The sequence below is a fragment of the Meles meles genome, chromosome 7 (assembly GCF_922984935.1).
Source record: "Meles meles chromosome 7, mMelMel3.1 paternal haplotype, whole genome shotgun sequence".
Classification (NCBI taxonomy): Eukaryota; Metazoa; Chordata; class Mammalia; order Carnivora; family Mustelidae; genus Meles; species Meles meles.
Genome location: NC_060072.1, coordinates 77,910,977 through 77,928,358, shown reverse-complemented (window position 1 = coordinate 77,928,358; position 17,382 = coordinate 77,910,977). Strand labels below are relative to the sequence as shown.

At 36.4% G+C, this 17,382-nt stretch overlaps 1 protein-coding gene across 1 annotated transcript in view; it reads left to right on the top strand.

Annotated features, from left to right (window-relative positions):
* The window catches only part of SLC2A13 (solute carrier family 2 member 13), a 392,202-nt gene extending 385,101 nt beyond the window's left edge, over positions 1 to 7,101 (top strand). The window contains exons 8-10 of the mRNA XM_046013090.1: positions 1,283 to 1,404; positions 1,521 to 1,673; positions 5,760 to 7,101. Of these exons, the coding sequence (XP_045869046.1) occupies positions 1,283 to 1,404; positions 1,521 to 1,673; positions 5,760 to 5,986 (502 nt within the window). The 3' untranslated portion in view covers positions 5,987 to 7,101. The remainder of the gene's footprint in view (positions 1 to 1,282; positions 1,405 to 1,520; positions 1,674 to 5,759) is intronic.
* Positions 7,102 to 17,382: the final 10,281 nt, after the last annotated feature.

The following is a 17,382-nucleotide window of genomic DNA, read 5'->3' as shown; positions in this document are numbered from 1 at the left end:
AGAGAGATCACAAGTAGGCAGAGAGAGAGAGAGGGAAGCAGGCTCCCCACCGAGCCGAGAGCCCGATGCGGGACTCGATCCCAGGACCCTGAGACCATGACCTAAGCCGAAGGCAGCGGCTCAACACACTGAGCCACCCAGGCGCCCCGACACACATTTTCTTTATCCATTCATCCATCAGTGGACACTCAGGTTGCTTTCATATCCTATTGTAAATAATGCTGCAGTGAACATGCAGGTGGATGTATCTTTCAAGTTGGTGCTTTCATTTTCTTTTTTTTTTTTTTTTTTTTTTTTTAAAGATTATTTATTTATTTGACAGAGAGAGATCACAGGTAGATAGAGAGGCAGGCAGAGAGAGAGAGGGAAGCAGGCTCCCTGCCGAGCAGAGAGCCCGACACGGGACTCGATCCCAGGACCCCGAGATCATGACCTGAGCCGAAGGCAGCGGCTTAACCCACTGAGCCACCCAGGCGCCCCGGTGCTTTCATTTTCTTCAGATAAATACCCAGAAGTTGTTTTGCTGAATCATATGGTAGTTTTGTTTTTAATTTTTTGAGGACCCTCCATCCTGTTTTCCATAGTGACTGCACCAATATATATTCTCATCAGTCGTGCACAAGGGTTCCTCGTTCTCCACATCCCCACCAACACTCGTTATTCATCTTTGGGATGGTAGCCATTCTAACAGGTGGGAGGTGGTATTTCATTATTTTGGTTTTGATTGTATTCCCCTGGTGATTAATGATGTTGAACACTTTTTCCTGTACCTGTCATCTATATGTCTCCTTTGGGAAAATGTCCACTTAGATCCTCTGACCATTTTTTTAAAAGATTAATTTACTTTTAGAGAGAGAGTGGGGAGGGAGGAGGGAGAGGGGGATAGAATCTTCACTGAGCGTGGAGCCTGACTCACATGGCTCAGTCTCAGGACCCTGCGAGCTGAGCCAACCGTGAGGATCACGACCTGGATCAAAACCAAGAATCAGATGCTCAATCAGGTGCATACCACTGACCATTTTTTTAATTGGATTGTTTTTTGGATTTTGCTGTGAGTTGTACACACAGTGTATTTTTCTCTTGAGTTATATTCAGATCTAAAGTGTTCTATGTGAGGTTTATAGCTAATACTATATATTTAAATCTTAATTTTTTTTCAAGAAAAACATCTTGGACCCTTTTCCTTAATGACATTAAGGAACTTTCAGATATATCCAAGATATACACATTGAATTTCTGTAACCATACCCTAAAACATTATTTTTATTGCTATATTTTTCAGGTGTGAGAATGAAACCAAATTTAAAACAGAAGATGTATTTTGGGCTTACAATTTCTGCCCTACACCATACTCCTGGACCGCACTTCTGGGCCTTATTTTATATCTTGTTTTCTTCGCACCTGGTAAACAAAGGCTTTGTGTTGTATTAATTAAAGTGTCTCTTTTTAGAGGGGACAAACTACTCTTTTTCAGATTTTAAACTACTTTACTGAAATTTTTAGTTTCATATTTTTCTCAGGAATGGGACCAATGCCTTGGACTGTGAATTCTGAAATATATCCCCTTTGGGCAAGAAGTACAGGAAATGCATGTTCATCTGGAATAAATTGGATTTTCAACGTTCTGGTTTCACTGACATTTTTACACACAGCAGAGTATCTTACATATTATGGTAAGAGAATATTTTTCTCATCTATAGTTTCATTTTTATTTTTCCTCCTCTTTTTATACATGCTATCATTTGTGTTTAAAAGTGTAGATGGTTATATTTTTGCTATTTTAAGTAATCTCTGTGTGGTTCTTTCCTTCTCCAAAGGCCTTGAAAATGTACGTGGAAAAGATAAAAAGGAATTCTCCTTTCCTAAGCAGCACTCCTTCTTGTCCTTCAGTGCTTTAGAGCCTTCACCCACCTTCCAACCCAAACATCTCCCAGCTCTCTCCCCAGCTGGAAATCTTCACAGCAGTGCTTTTAGTTTAATGAAGAAACCTAAACAACAGAGCATGGTAGAAAGGAGGGAGGCAGGGAATCTAAGGGCTAATGCTTGAAGATGTCTCGTGACGGAGATGGAGTCCTGTCCAACTAGCTCCCCCAAAGGTCATGCTGTGATTTATGCCTCCCACTGTATCATCCATGCTGTTCAGGTCACGGCATGTTAATTTCAGCATCCACTAAGAGCAGCACTTACCACTGCCTGAAGCATAAACCTAACAGAGGTGTTTATGTGAAAATGTGTGGACCATAAATCAAAACAGTATTAGGGGGCGCCTGGGTGGCTCAGTGGTTTAAGCCGCTGCCTTCGGCTCAGGTCATGATCTCAGGGTCCTGGGATTGAGTCCCACATCGGGCTCTCTGCTTGGCAGGGAGCCTGCTTCCCTCTCACTCTCTCTGCCTGCCTCTTTGCCTACTTATGATCTCTCTCTGTCAAATAAATACATAAAATCTTTAAAAAAAAAAAAAAAAAAAAAAAAAAAAAAAAAACAGTATTAGGAAGTGGCTGAGACAGGAAAAAACTCCAGGAAGCTACTTCAAGTCCACTTTTATTAAAACAAAAAGACTTTCTCTTTAGCAACAGAATTTTTTCATTATATGTATGTTTATAGTTTGTAATTGGATTCTAAAAGATGAAATGTTTATTCTAATCTCCCCATAAGTCTCTGTATGTATAGGGACTGTCTCTTGCTTATACCAATTCTCTGATCCCTTACCCATCATTCACCCCACCTCATCCCATGCTCCGGGCACTTAAATTCCTTTTTGCAAGAACCCACACACACCCCTCACAGTTGGACCATAAATGTTTGGAGTTTAGGCCAGGACTTAGGCCTTGTTCACCATTATAGTCCCAGTGCCTTCCTGTTCACTTGATAAGCATTCACAGGTGTCTATCAAATGAATAAATATGCGGAAGAATTTTGATATGAAGAAACATTATACGAATATGTTCCTTCTCATTCTCAACATCCGTATTGGTATTTATTTTTATTAGCTTTATAAAACTCCTGTCTCCCCCAATGAACATTTAGAAATTTAGAAACATTAAAAAAGGAAATACACTGGCATTTGAAACTGGATATGTATTTCATATATTCAGTTTTAACCCATTGGCAATTAGAGCTTTTTACATAAGTTCAGAAACCTATCTTTCTGAGACCATAAATACCAATAAATATTTACCCATATTTGCTAGTTCTAGAGAATGCTTAATTTTTTTGTTTTGGAGAATTCTTAAATATTTAAAGACCTAAATATAGGTTAACATCTTAAGTCATAGACCAAAAGTCTACAAGGCATTTGTTACCAGAGTGCCTCTCTCTCAAATTTATGCTGTCCAAACAACATGAGGCAACAGATATAAAATTCAAATAGCTCATAGCCAGGCTTCTTTCAGAAATATCCAGTTAGAACAAACTGGTGGTTGCCAGAGGAGAAGGGACTGGAGGGGATGGGCAAAATGATTGGTAGGAGGTACAGGCTTCCAGTATGGAATGAAAAAGTCCTGGAGATGGAAAGTACAGCATAGGGCATATGGTCAGATTTGTTATTTTTCTTTATGCCTGTTCCTAAATTGTGAAACATGGTAAGTGTTTCCTCAATATTATAGTTTATAAAGCCAAACCTAGTTTTCTCTGTTAGAGATTTTGGAGTTTAGCAGCCTGATTTAGTCTAAAATGTTATACCATCTGCACTTATTTTTCCTGTGTTACCATCATGATTACCATCCTTTCTTTGTCCCTCCCCCCTTAAGATTCCATTTCTCTTCCCACAAGTTTCACTTCTCTGTAATCAAACACAGGACTGTATCTCCTTTCATTTTTTCCCCTAAATGCCCACATTATCCAAGATCTAGCTTGTCAGTATCACCTTTTTCATGAAAACTTTCCCAGTTTTTAAGTTCTACTAATATCATTCTATTCTAATAGTAACCGCTCTTCCCTAGTCATTTAGTGGAATTTGATAACGCTATCCCCTTTTTTGGGTAACCAACCCCCAGAATTCTAATAGGCATGTAACATCATACATTAATTATTTCTGTTCTTTGCAGTTGGGCAGGGCGGCAGTTACTTTCTCCATTAGATGAGGAAACCAAGGTCAAGAGAATTTAAGAAACTATCCTAGGAGTCTGCCTGTGTCACATTGTGACTTTCCAATCCACGCTCTCTACAGAGCCTTCTTCTCACTGTAATTCAGTCATGCATCCCAGGTGACCTAGTACTATTTTCTGATTATTTACCAAGTATAAGACACGTGTTTAAAATGAACCAAATGAAATAAAGGACCCCTATATGTGTAAATGGAGTTCTAACATACTGTCAGATTTAGTCAACCCTTTCATGTTTTTTCAAAAATCTCGTAATTTACCTCTTTTTCACTTCTTTTCTCAAAACTCCTCCTCATTCCAGAGCAGATTCTTTCAGGTGGTCAGTTCAGCAGCATTTTTCCTCCATAGTTTCCTTTTCCTGAAATGGGGCTTATAGGCATGTCTTTAAGAAAGTAGTCTTGGGGGTGCCTGGGTGGCTCAGTGGTTTGGGCTGCTGCCTTCGGCTCAGGTCATGATCTCAGGGTCCTGGGATTGAGTCCCGCGTCCGGCTCTCTGCTCTGAGGGGAGCCTGCTTCCCTCTCACTCTCTCTGCCTACTTGTGATCTCTCTGTCAAATAAATAAAATCTTTAAAAAAAAAAAAAGTCTTGGAGCACCTGAATACTCAGTTGGTTGAGCGTCCAGCTCTTGGTTTCAGCTCAGGTCATGATCTCAGGGTCATAGAATCGAGCCTCGGGTTGGGCTCCACACTCAGCAGGGAGTCTGTCTGAGATTCTCTCCCTCATTGCCTGCCCCTCCCCACCCACACATGTGTCTACTCTCTTAAAAAAAAAAAGTAGCCTTAATAACGTCTTTCCCAGGGGCGCCTGGGTGGCTCAGTGGGTTAAAGCCTCTGCCTTCGGCTCAGGTCATGATCCCAGGGTCCTGGGATCGGGCTCTCTGCTTAGCAGGGGGCCTGCTTCCTCCTCCCTCTCTGCCTACTTATGATCTCTGTCAAATAAATAAATAAATAAAATCTTTTAAAAAAAAGTCTTTAAAAAAAATGTCTTTCCCATTCTGTAATAATTCAACAGAACTGAGAACTGCTGTTTTGCTTAAAGCTTAATTTTTGAAATATGTCTTTATATTGTCTAGTTTAGCCCTTCATTTCATATCTGTTTACCCAGTGTATTCCATCTGGCAGTGAACAAGAGCACATTTATTTCTAGACCCTCCAGTGTGTCAGGTACCATTCTAGGCACTGGAGACCCAAATACAAACAAGCCATACAGACTCAGCCCTCAAGGAGATCAGTTTTGACACTGAAGCAGAAGAACACATCTCCCTCAAAGTGCCTGCAGTCTAGCAGACAAGACAGACACAAATTCATGCAGACAATTATAATAGTTTTTGATAACATGATGGGGGCCTCAGCAAAGTGCTTTAAAAATACATAGGAGAGAACAATGATCTCTAGCCAGGGAAGTAAGGAGAGATTCAAAGCAGAAGTTATATCTGAACCCAGTTTATCATTCCTCTTGAGGTAGTCAGACATTACATGACTAATAATACATTATATTATGTTCCTAGAGTTGGAACAGTGACAGTAAAGCAGGCTGGTAGTTATTTCTTGATCCATGTCAGACCAGTTAGGCAAAATTGACCAGAAAGAAAAGTCAAAATCAAGTACTCTTTCCAACATAGGACTGTACCTACAAATACATATTTTTTTCCATTGCAGGAGCCTTCTTCCTTTATGCTGGATTCGCTGGTGTGGGACTCCTTTTTGTCTATGGCTGTCTTCCTGAGACCAAAGGGAAAAAATTAGAAGAAATCGAATCACTCTTTGACAACAGGTTATGTACATGTGGCGCTTCAGATTCTGATGAAGGGAGATATATTGAATATATTCGGGTGAAGGGAAGTAACTATCATCTTTCTGACAATGATGCTTCTGATGTGGAATAATTTTCAGATGCTGATTTATTTAGGTATTTAAACAAACCTGGGGGACAAAAGCAGCAATTGGTGACCTCAATGCCCTGCTTTTAATCTGGTTCTTTCCACAGTCTAGTTTTGAATGACCTCATAATCTAGAATATTTGATTAGGAGGAAGATACAACCATGATGACATTTTTTTTTTTCACAAGCAGAAATGTAAAACAATATTTAGAGATTTTAAACTAATAATTACTGAACAAATGTATGTAATTCCTTCCTGAGGTAGTCTAAAATGAATATTGTATCCAGTGACTTCAGTGGTATCCTTTTTTCCTAAAACCATATATAATTATTAGTGGCAGTAGAATCAGTGCTAATCTAGCTTAATTGTATGATATACTTATGAAGAAGGATTCTGGGATAAGATCCGAGGGTGTTTTCTGTCAAATCATGGCCTGTTGGCCCTAAATTTTCCTAGGGACAAGTAGCTTATCTGTGATCAGCTATTACAAAGATTCTGTTAAGCTTTCAACAAATTCAAAAGTGCCTCCTACAGAGGCACAATTGTCCTTATCTCCTGTGGATTCCACATTTTGGTCTCTCTCTCTCCAAATCAGATCTTGAGAGTTCTTCAGAAACTGACTCTGCACAGGACCTTTTGAACATTATGAAAAGCAGGTCTTTTAGGGTTTATTTTCATACATATTTTTTGCATTGGTGATAAGTACACATTTGCACAGATAAGCTAGCAAGTTTTGATAAGTATATTTTATTGCTAGAAAGTAAGAAAGAAAACATTTTTATGGATCCCTGATTTGAGTTAGTCACTTAGGTATGCAACTATAAACACAAAATAGCACCAGATCTTCAACTGTATTTCAGGGTTTCTGTTCATGCCAAAATCACCTGATGCTTACCATGCCTTCACTCATCGCCTCTGGAGTCCTACTATTTGTGCCTTCATTTGTGTTAATATAAATAGCTGCTAGCAGACTATTTTTCCCCTTCTTTTAATTGAGTAATTCCTGAAGCAAAAAAGAAAGAAAGAAAATCAGTGACAGATAATGCAGCTGTTACTGATGTTTTGTTTAATTAAATAGTGGGACTTATTTTTTCCTTAGTGTTTTATTAACTCTTAAGGGAACTGTGACATTACTTAATAGTACTAGTCTTTTTTTTTTTTTTACCTTAAGAACATAAACTCGTTTTATTTTGCACACCCTTTTCTCATTTTCCCTGACAGTTTATCAAAAAAAGATACATAGATTGGTCTGTGGGTGTTTCCTTTTTCTCATACTTGCTTCAGCTTTTTTCCTTCTTGTCTAAAAATTCGGATTTTCTATTGGAACAGATAAATGGTTCTAATATAGTATACATTGCTACAATGTCTTCTCAAAATGTTTGTTGGTTTTTATGCTCATTCATCAATGAACTCTAATTTTTGCTCTTGAGAGCTATTCAGAATATACAAAATTACTTGCTAGTTCCAGTGAAAATATGAATTGTCTGTGGCCAGATAGGAATATGTAAGTTTGATGGATTTTTAATATGGCTCTAAACTTCTAATAAGGTACTCTTTGGAGTGAAAAGATGGCTATCTCTAAATTCAGTGTGTTTCTGCCAGTCTCAAAGATGTTTTGTTCTTTGCTTGAAGTGTGGCTTATTCCTAGCACTATTATCAAAATTGAAAATGTAGCCAAGGAGGTTTGTTCTCATAGCCACCAGGAGTATGGTAACTGCTTGAGCTGTCATTTTACTGGCCTAAAAATCCTTCAGCCAAAAAAAAAGTTTTCTCCCTTTGATCATTTCATATATTAAAAAAATTTTAGAGAGTTGTTTTCCCCTGAATTAGATGCTTTGACAGTTGATTTCTAAGGGGATATTAATATTGATCTTTTCCCCCAGAAAAGGAGATGTGATTTAATAGAGAAAATTATTGATATTTCTTATCCCATAAGAAATCTCTTATCTGTATAATATTTCACATAGGTAAAGTGCAAAATGAGCTATTGTGTGGTAAAATCAGAATATGATGGGAAGAAAAGATATTTAGACCAATAAAGTGCTCTCTAAAAATGTATTTTTCTGATTTATCCAAATTGCCTCAATTCTTCTCTATTACATGCATAGCCTTAACTATATGCTTATGTACTCAGCTGTGCTGAAGGCACAGTAACTTTATTAAAGGAGCAACTGTACTTTTATTATTTCTTAAAGCAAAACATGGCCTGTTCTCCCTCACATAAGCAAATGGTATATTCAACTTTATATCCATAACTGCACATAGTAACAGGGAAGATTAGCCACATTCTCCCTTATTCTCCTCAACCTCTCCTTTAAAGGACTATTTGTTATTTATATAGTGATAAAGACAATATTCCATATCTTTGAAGTACAAGACAGTTGGCACAGTATAAAGATTATTTATAATTTTTTTAAAAACAACTACGTAAAAAGAAACCTTATACAATTAGAGTATTATTTTTAGATTTGGTGAACCTTTATAGTATATTAAAAATTAAGTATTTGAATTTTGCAGGTTTTTTTTATATTACGTACCTTTTAAGTTCTCAGCATCTTTGGCTACCACTACCAACTTGAAAACATTCCATCTGAAATATCATCAAATGTATATTTTGTAGGACAATTTATATATGGTATGATTTGACCTACCATATTATAACAGATTAAGCATTATGCTTTTAACCAAAATTAAGGTTTCCTTCTAAGCATGCTGCAAATTCAATAGAGACCTATTATGTTTTAGGAACACATAGTAAAGAAAGTCGTAACCCCTATTTGAGGCTTAGCTTGGTGGCTGATGAGATCTGCCATAGACTAAAGAGAATATAAACCTTCATCTGCATCTGAACACATAGGGCTGAATGTGCTGTCAGATAAATTTTAAAGATTTGGTATTAATATTTTTCTTCAACACAAGCATTCCTAATAATTTTGACTGCTGCACCTTAGTCATTAATTACCCAAAACATTATTTTTAATGTATTTGTAAAAGATCTAAATCAAAACTAAATTTCCATTTGTAATTTTGTTCCCAGCCATATGCAATAATTAGTCCCCTGATGGAAAATAATATGACAGTAATGTTGTCAAGTGCTTTTTCATAATATTTTACCAGTAAGCTAGATTTTAGTGTATGGAGTCTAAATATTATTTTTTAAGTTATTCACTCTAAAATGAGAATTCAATTAAAGCAAAAAATTTGGAAGTTGCTTACTATCATTTCAAAATCCATTGTCTAGAGGAAAAATGTAAACTGACAACTTACCCTTTGGCTTTTATCTTGGAAAGTAAAACTGAAATGTAATTATAGATTCTAGGGGGAGGATATTCTAAAAAATACTATCTGTATCTTATCTAAGAAAGTCTCACAGCTTAATGACACTAATATGGCTTAAAGTACCATAATACAGTGAGGGGGAGTGGAAGGATTGTTTTTATCACATTGGTACAGTAATTAAGAACAATTAATGAGATTTTTGTTATAATCAGTTTTTTTTTTTTACTGTTTTCCTGATTAAAAAATCTCAAATTATACTTAGCACCTAACAACTTACATTTATACAGCTGTTGCAACAAGTTTTCAGTTTATATCTTTTTACTAACTGCAAATAAAAAAATGACCTAGCAGGCCCATGACAGAGAATTCATAACATGTGCTTTATAACAGAATCTATTAAACAGTGGATAAAATATATAGCTGCTGCCTATGAAAAGACTTAGAATTCTTCTCTGGATTGATTTTAATGTCCTGTTCTCTTTTTTATCAGTTTTCTTAGCCTCATGTACAAAACTGTCAAGCTAGTTTGATGAAGTGATCAGTTGGTAACAACAGATCAATTATCAGTACATTCAGTTCTTCTGGATGAGAAATATTGCTGTTTTCTGGAAATAGCAATCATTTTAAAATGCCAAATAGCTAACTGCTACCAACTCTCTTTTACATTGTCTTTTAGAGGGGGAAATAATTTGTGTGCCAGTAATCATCAAAGGGATATTTTGTAAGAGTGTTAATGATGTTCAGAAATACATGAGAGAATTTTTTCCTCTTAATTTGCCTGAGTGTAGAATGGTGTAATTCCTGTAAATCTTTATATGTATAAAGCAGTCTTGCACTTGAGTAATTTGTCTATGGTATGTTCAATAACTACTTTCTTTAGCAGTAATATTCATATATTTATTTCACACAGTTAAGTTCATGTGTTTGATTTTTGTCATATCAGTATGAGAAAAAGGAATGCAGCTTACAAGTACTTAAAAACCGATGTTTTGTGAAGTTTTACAATTTTAGTAAATTTAACATCATTCCATCTCATTTGAAGGTTAAAAAAAAAAAAGAGACTTAACTCTAGCCAAAGTAGAACTTTATATTCTACATGTCCAAACTGGTTCCTAGCGGCTTTTGGACTATATATCGCATTTGATGTTATAGTATCTTTATTTGTAATAAATGTTCAAATTTCTATTTAGAAGCTCTAATGTACATCTAGATTAAATCAAGAGTTTTATGCTTTTAAAATATGTATTTCAAAATGTATATTTTAATTCAAGTGCATGTTATATAGTATTTAATACTTCACATGTCTTGGAAAATTCAATATAAATATTTATTCTTACATGTGATATATGGGGTATCTCTTAAATCTTATGACTATGTATCATTCCCTTCAAAGTCATTCTAGCCTTTAGCTGTATCAAAAGTATTGTATATTTTATGGAAATTTAGTGATGTATATGTAAATTTTTTAAGTTATTTTATTGAAGTTCAATCTTTACATAAAATTAAAATCTTTTTTTAAAAAAAGTGTCAGTGCCAGAACTGTAAATGAAAATAATCAAATAAAAGTTAAGACAATTCATTAGTCATTTTCTCCTTTGCACTTTTCTATTTCCTGATTCTTTTCCTTTAATTTTAAGATCTAAGTTACACAGGAAGGCATCTACAAAATTTCATTTTCTCTATATATTTATGCAATCCTTACTCATTTTAATTATATTTTACCTCGTTTTAACATGAGTAAACTCAACTATCTTTAAAAATAAATATAGGGCGCCTGGGTGGCTCAGTGGGTTAAGGCCTCTGCCTTCAGCTCAGGTCATGGTCTCAGGGTCCTGGGATCAAGCCCCGCATTGGGTGCTCTGCTCAGCGGAGAGCCTGTTTCCCCCTCTCTCTGCCTATTTGTGATCTCTGTCAAATAAACAAATAAAATATTAAAAAATAAATAAAATACCTAAAAATTATTCTAAGGAATTATTCTAATAAATATAAAACTTTGAAATGAAATGCTTTAGGAACCCTTGAGATATTATTTCTGGTTGTTGTCCAAACCAGATGTGACACAGCCATTATGTTGGGTTGACAAAAACTGTATTCGCTTTGTAAATAAAAACAAAATACCTGCTGGATGACCAGCTGACAGTTCCTTTTGGAACTCTCTTGGTCTCCATTGCCATTTTGCCCTAACTGTAGCTTTTTTTTTTTTAAGATTTTATTTATTTATTTGACAGAGAGATCACAAGTAGGCAGAGAGGCAGGTAGAGAGAGAGGAGGAAGCAGGCTCCCCGCTGAGCAGAGAGCCCAATGTGGGGCTTGATCCCAGGACCCCGGGATCCTGAGCCGAAGGCAGAGGCTTTAACCCACTGAGCCACCCAGGTGCCCTCTAACTGTAGCTTTTATTAGCAAGAATTATCTATAGTATTATCTGGGCAGCTATTAAGACTTACCTCCATAGTTAGGGTGTGCCATCCTAAGCCCACCTGTCAAAACAGCATGACGAGATCCCAATAAAGACACTAGATCACTTGTCCACAGGCTTACAGTAGAGATGGGATCTCATGTTCAGGTGGCTTTCTCCATGTACACAAAAATTTGATTTTCTCCTGGGGGGAAAAAAAAAGTGGAGGGGTGCCTGGGTGGCTCAGTGGGTTATGCCTCTGCCTTCTGTGCAGGTCATGATCCAGGGTCCTGGGATTGAGCCCTGCATCAGGCTCTGTGCTCGGCGGGGAGCCTGCTTCCCCTTCTCTCTGCCTGTTTGTGATCTCCCTCTGTCAAATAAATATTTTTTTAAAAAACTTAAAAAAAAATGGAGTTGCATTTAATCAAGAATTCTGATGACAGCAGATAAGATAAAAATTCTATAGGAATGACCCAAGAAAATCCCATAAATTATGCATAAATGGTCTACTCACCAGGACACCTAAATATTGCAGGACATATTTGCATCAGTGGTCAAAAGTCCTCATTTATCCAGTCTTGTGGGGTAAACATTGTAGTGCTTTTATGGGTACTAAACTTAAGTTCAAAACATTTTGATGACTTGCCCAAGATCACACATTAGGAAGTAGTACAGAACTTCTCTCTGTGTAGACTACACCAGTAGTCCTCCTCTGTCATCATTTGGGATGTCTTCTGGTCAGACCCAGGCAGAAAGATTACAAAATAGACACTGTAGAATTCCTGTGTTATAACTTAAAAGGTATGCAGAGAAAGAATCAGATACCTCATTTTAACCTGGTCTATAGACACAAATTCTGAAAATCTTTGATTTGGAGATTTTTCTTCAAATATGAAGCACTATATAGTACATTGTTTAAGGAATCAGAATGAATACAAATTGTCAGCTTTGAATTCCAGCTTTTCTACTTCCGGCCTGGTAGGATATTACTGACTTACTCTTTGCCTCAATTCCTGTCTATAAAGTAGAACTGTTACTCTCTACCTCATGTATTTGTTACGGGGTTTACATTAGTTAATCATCTAAAGCACTTAGAGCAATAGCACCTTGCTGGATAACCGTTGGTTGTTCTTAGTGTCATCCTTCACGTTATCCCTGATGCTGCTAAAGTCTTACTGTCCAAAGCACAAGCAAGGTGTTTATAAATTCCTCTCCTGGCAACAATTACAAGGAGCAGGAGCGCATGGGCTTGACATTGTCATATAGGCTGTATGACTGCAGCAGCCAAGCTCCTGCTGACCAGAATGGTTTGAGCTGATATGGCCGACTAGCCTGATGTTCCTCTTCCCTTCTCCACCTCCTTCCCATGAGTATCCTCCTGAATGGCACAGTTAATGAAAAACACAACTTTCTCACAGTCTCCAGATTTAACAGGATTTAATACACAACTTCTCTGTATGTGATCCCTGAATCAAGAAACAAAAATAATTTCAGAATATCTCTTAGTAACCTATCATTTAAATTCCTTCCAGCATTTAAAAAATATTTTAAATTCTCTCCAAATGCTTTAAAAGGGGGGAGCGGTGGTACCTGGGTGGCTCAGTCAGTTGAGTGTCCAGCTCTTGGTTTTGGCTCAGGTCTAGAGCTCATGAATCACAAGATGGAGCCCACATCAGGCTCTGCACTCAGCCGGGAGTCTGCTTGAAGATTCTCTCCCTCTGTCCCTCCCGCTACTCATGCGCTCATGTGCTATCGCTCTCAAATCTTTAAAAAAAAATTCTCTCCAAATGAAAAATGACATTAATCCTTCATTAAGTGGCTATATTAAAAAAAGCTATTATAAATGCTATAAGTTCAACATGAAACACTGATACTATTTTTTACCTTTAACATTTCATCTGCTTTTCCACTAGACTTACAAAAACTGCATGATAAGCAACATGCAGAGCAAGTTAATTTTTTACATGAAAGAAAATACTGACATGTTTTACTTCTAGCAAATGGATATTAAACCCAAAATAGATTTGTTAAAATGTGGTTCTGAAAGCGTGGTCCTCAAACTAGAAGCACTGGAATCATCTGTGAGTTTGTTACAAATGAAAATATGTGAGCCTCACCTGACCTGAATCAGAATATCTGGGGAAATAGCCCAGGAAACTATATATTTTTAATTGAAATATAACTGACGTATAACACTGTATAAGGTATACAATGCATTGATTTGATGCGCATATTGTAAAATGTTTACCACCATAGTGTTAGTTAATACGTCTACCACATCACATAATTATCATTTATTTTTGTGATAAACAATCCAGTCTCTTAGCAACTCTGAAGTTTATTAATACAATACTGTTGTCTATAATCATTGTGTTGTGCATTAGCCCTCCAGGACCTATCTACTATTTCCAAGTCTATACTCCTAAATAACCTCCCCAGTCCTCACACCCCACCCCCTAGCCTCTGGTAACCACCATTCTACTCTGTTTTCCCAAGTTCCGCTTTTTTGGATCAGGGAACTGATCTTAACAAACTCTCCAGATAATTCTTAAGCACACAATAGTGGAACCGCTACATTCGATTTTTTAAATCAAAACATTAAAAAGGAATCAGCTGCATTTTCTTTCAAATGGTGAGCTCATCTAGTGAATAATAAACTGAGTGGATTTATATGCAAGTTACTTAGGAATTCATAAAGCTAAGTCATTTCCACCTCAAGGGCTTTGCATGTGGTGTTACATCTGCCTGGCATGCTTGTTACCCTATTCTTTGTGTCCCGTTCCTTCTTATCATTCAAGTTTCAGCTCAAAATCATCTCCTCTGAGAGCCTGTCTTGACTATACAATTTAATCACTCCCTCCTCCCCAATACATCATGTAAACTTGTTTTATTTTCTTCCTAGTATTTATCACTATTTGAAAATTATTTTTTAGTTCTTGTCTGTTTCTCCCATGAGAATATACACTGCATGAAAGCAGGGAATTTGCATTATTCACTACTGACTCTCCACCTCATACAGTGCCTAGCATATAGTATGTGCTCAGTAAAAATTTAAGGAACAAATGAATGTGTGCATCTCAGGTGCTCCTGTGGCCTACAAAGGAGCAGGGGGAACTTTTATGGGCTGGGGAAAAAATCATTAAAATGATACCATGGGGGTGATGGGGTTATGGACACTGGGTATGTGATATGAAGAGTGTAAACCTGGCGATTCACAGACCTGTACCCCTGGGGCTAATAATACATTATATGTTAATAAAAAAATTAAAAATTAAAAAAAATGATACCATGGTACCAGGTCAATATTAGAGAGCATGTTTAATCCATCTCTGTATAGCAAAGCTGTTTTAATCAAAGAGCAAATTCTATATGGTATATGAAGGTATGTGTATTCACATAAACACATTTGGATGACAAATTTGGTTTCTTACTCCTATTAGAGGAGGAGAAAATCTAATTAGGATAGCAAGGAAGGTTGGGGTGAAATTTATATCTTTTATAATATTCTATTTCTACATTCCTTTTATGGAATAAAAACACACATATTCTATATACTTTATATACATTATTTTATCTTCTCTTCACAAAACGCTGTATCAAAAGATTATCCTTATTGTATGGATGAGGAAATAACCTGAGTCACAGAAAGTAAGTAGCTTAAGTAGAACAGACAGTTCAGTTTGTGCCAAAGTCATTTTTTACAAGTATTATTTATTTTCTTTTTTACAATGAACTTTATTATGGAAAATTTTATAATTGCCTCTACCTGAAAAAAATTTTTTAGAAGATTTTATTTACTTATTTGACAGACAGAGATCACAAGTAGGCAGAGAGGCAGGCAGAGAGAGAGGAGGAAGCAGGCTCCCTGCTGAGCAGAGAGCCCGATGCGGGGCAGAGAGCCCGATGCGGGGCTCGATCACAGGACCCTGAGACCATGGCCTGAGCTGAAGGCAGAGGCTTTAACCCACTTAGCCACCCAGGCACCCCTCTACCTGAAAATTTTTATACTTTTCTTTTCCCTGCAAGGTCACTGGTTATGGACTTAGAAACTAAAACATAACTACTGGATAAAACTGACAATAACATTTAGAGGTAAATGTGAAAGGACTGGAATTTAAAGTCTAAAATGATCAGCAATTTCTAAAATATGCCCAAATTTACATTTATAAATTAACCCACAGAATCCTAATAAGCTTCCTTACTCTGAAGTCTGCTGTCTGAAATTAAAATAACTATTCCAACTTTCTTTTGATTAATGTTAGCAAAGTATATCTTTCTCCATCCCTTTACTTTTAATCTGCACGTGTCTTTATAATTAAAGTGGTTTCTTAAAGACAACATACAGCTGGGTCTTATTTTTTATCCACTGACAATCTGCTCTTTATTGGTGTATTTAGACCATTAACAGGGTGACAAAATATTTACCATATTTGTTACTGTTTTCTATTTGTTGCCTTTGTTCTCTACTCCTATTTTTGTTTTCTACTTTTTCCATTTTTTGTGGTTATCATTGAGCATATTATATTATTCCATTCCTCTTTTTTCTTAGCATATCAACTATACTTTCATTTTAGTGGTTTCCCCAAAGTCTGCAATGTACATATGCAACTAATTCAAGTCCACTTTCAAATAATATTACACTCTTTCACAGATTAGAAGAGTCAAATATTCCTAATTCCCCATCCCTTATGTCACTGATGTCACTTGTACATAAGCTACACATTGCACACATTGTTGCTTTTGCTATTATTCCAAACAAAGTTATCTGTTCAACCAACTAAGAATAGGAAAAATAAAAGCTTTTCCTATACATTCATTCCTTCTCTAATGTCCTTTTCTTTATGCAGGTCCAAGTTTCTGATCTGTATCACTTTATCTCTGGAGAATTTTTATTTTAACACCGTTTACAAGGCAGGTCTACCTGGCAACACATTCCCTCAATTTCTGTCTGAGAAAAGTCTTTATCACTTTAGAAGGATACTTTTGCAGGATCTAGAATTCAAGGGTGGTGGGGTTTTTCCTCTCATTTCAAATATTTCACTCTACTTGCATCCTTGGGCTTCTGAGAAGTCAGATGTAATACTCATCTTTGCTCTTTAAATAAGGTGTTAATGTCCTCCAGCTTTTGGAGAAAAGCTTTTTTTGGAGAACGATTTTTCATCTTCATTTTCCACAGTTTGAATATGACATGCCTGGGTGTAGTTGGTTTTTTTGTTGCTTTGATTTTTGTGGGGGTTTTTAGCATTTATCTGAGCTTCCTAGATCCTTGGTTTGTTATCGGACATCAATTTGTCCATCATAAGTCTTATAACCTGCAGTGTTTCTTCTATTCCTTTCTCTTTTTTATCATTCTAGTATTCCCCTTACATGTATAACTTTTGTACTCATCCCACAGTTCTTGGACAGTCTGTGCAATTTTTAAAAATCTTTTTTCTCTTTGCTTTTTAGTTTTAAGAGTTTCTACTAACATATCATCAAGTTTGGAGATTATTTCCTAAACTATGTCCGGCCTACTAATGAATCCAACAAAGGCATGTTTTACTACAGTTACACTGTTTATCTCTAGCATGTTTTATTCTTTCTTAGAATTTCCATCTCTCTGCTTAAATTACCCAACTGTTCTTTCATGTTGTCTAATTTTTACATTAGAATCTTAAATATATATAAATAGATAGATAGATAGATAGATAGATAGATATCTGTCAAAGAGAGACCACAAGCCGAGG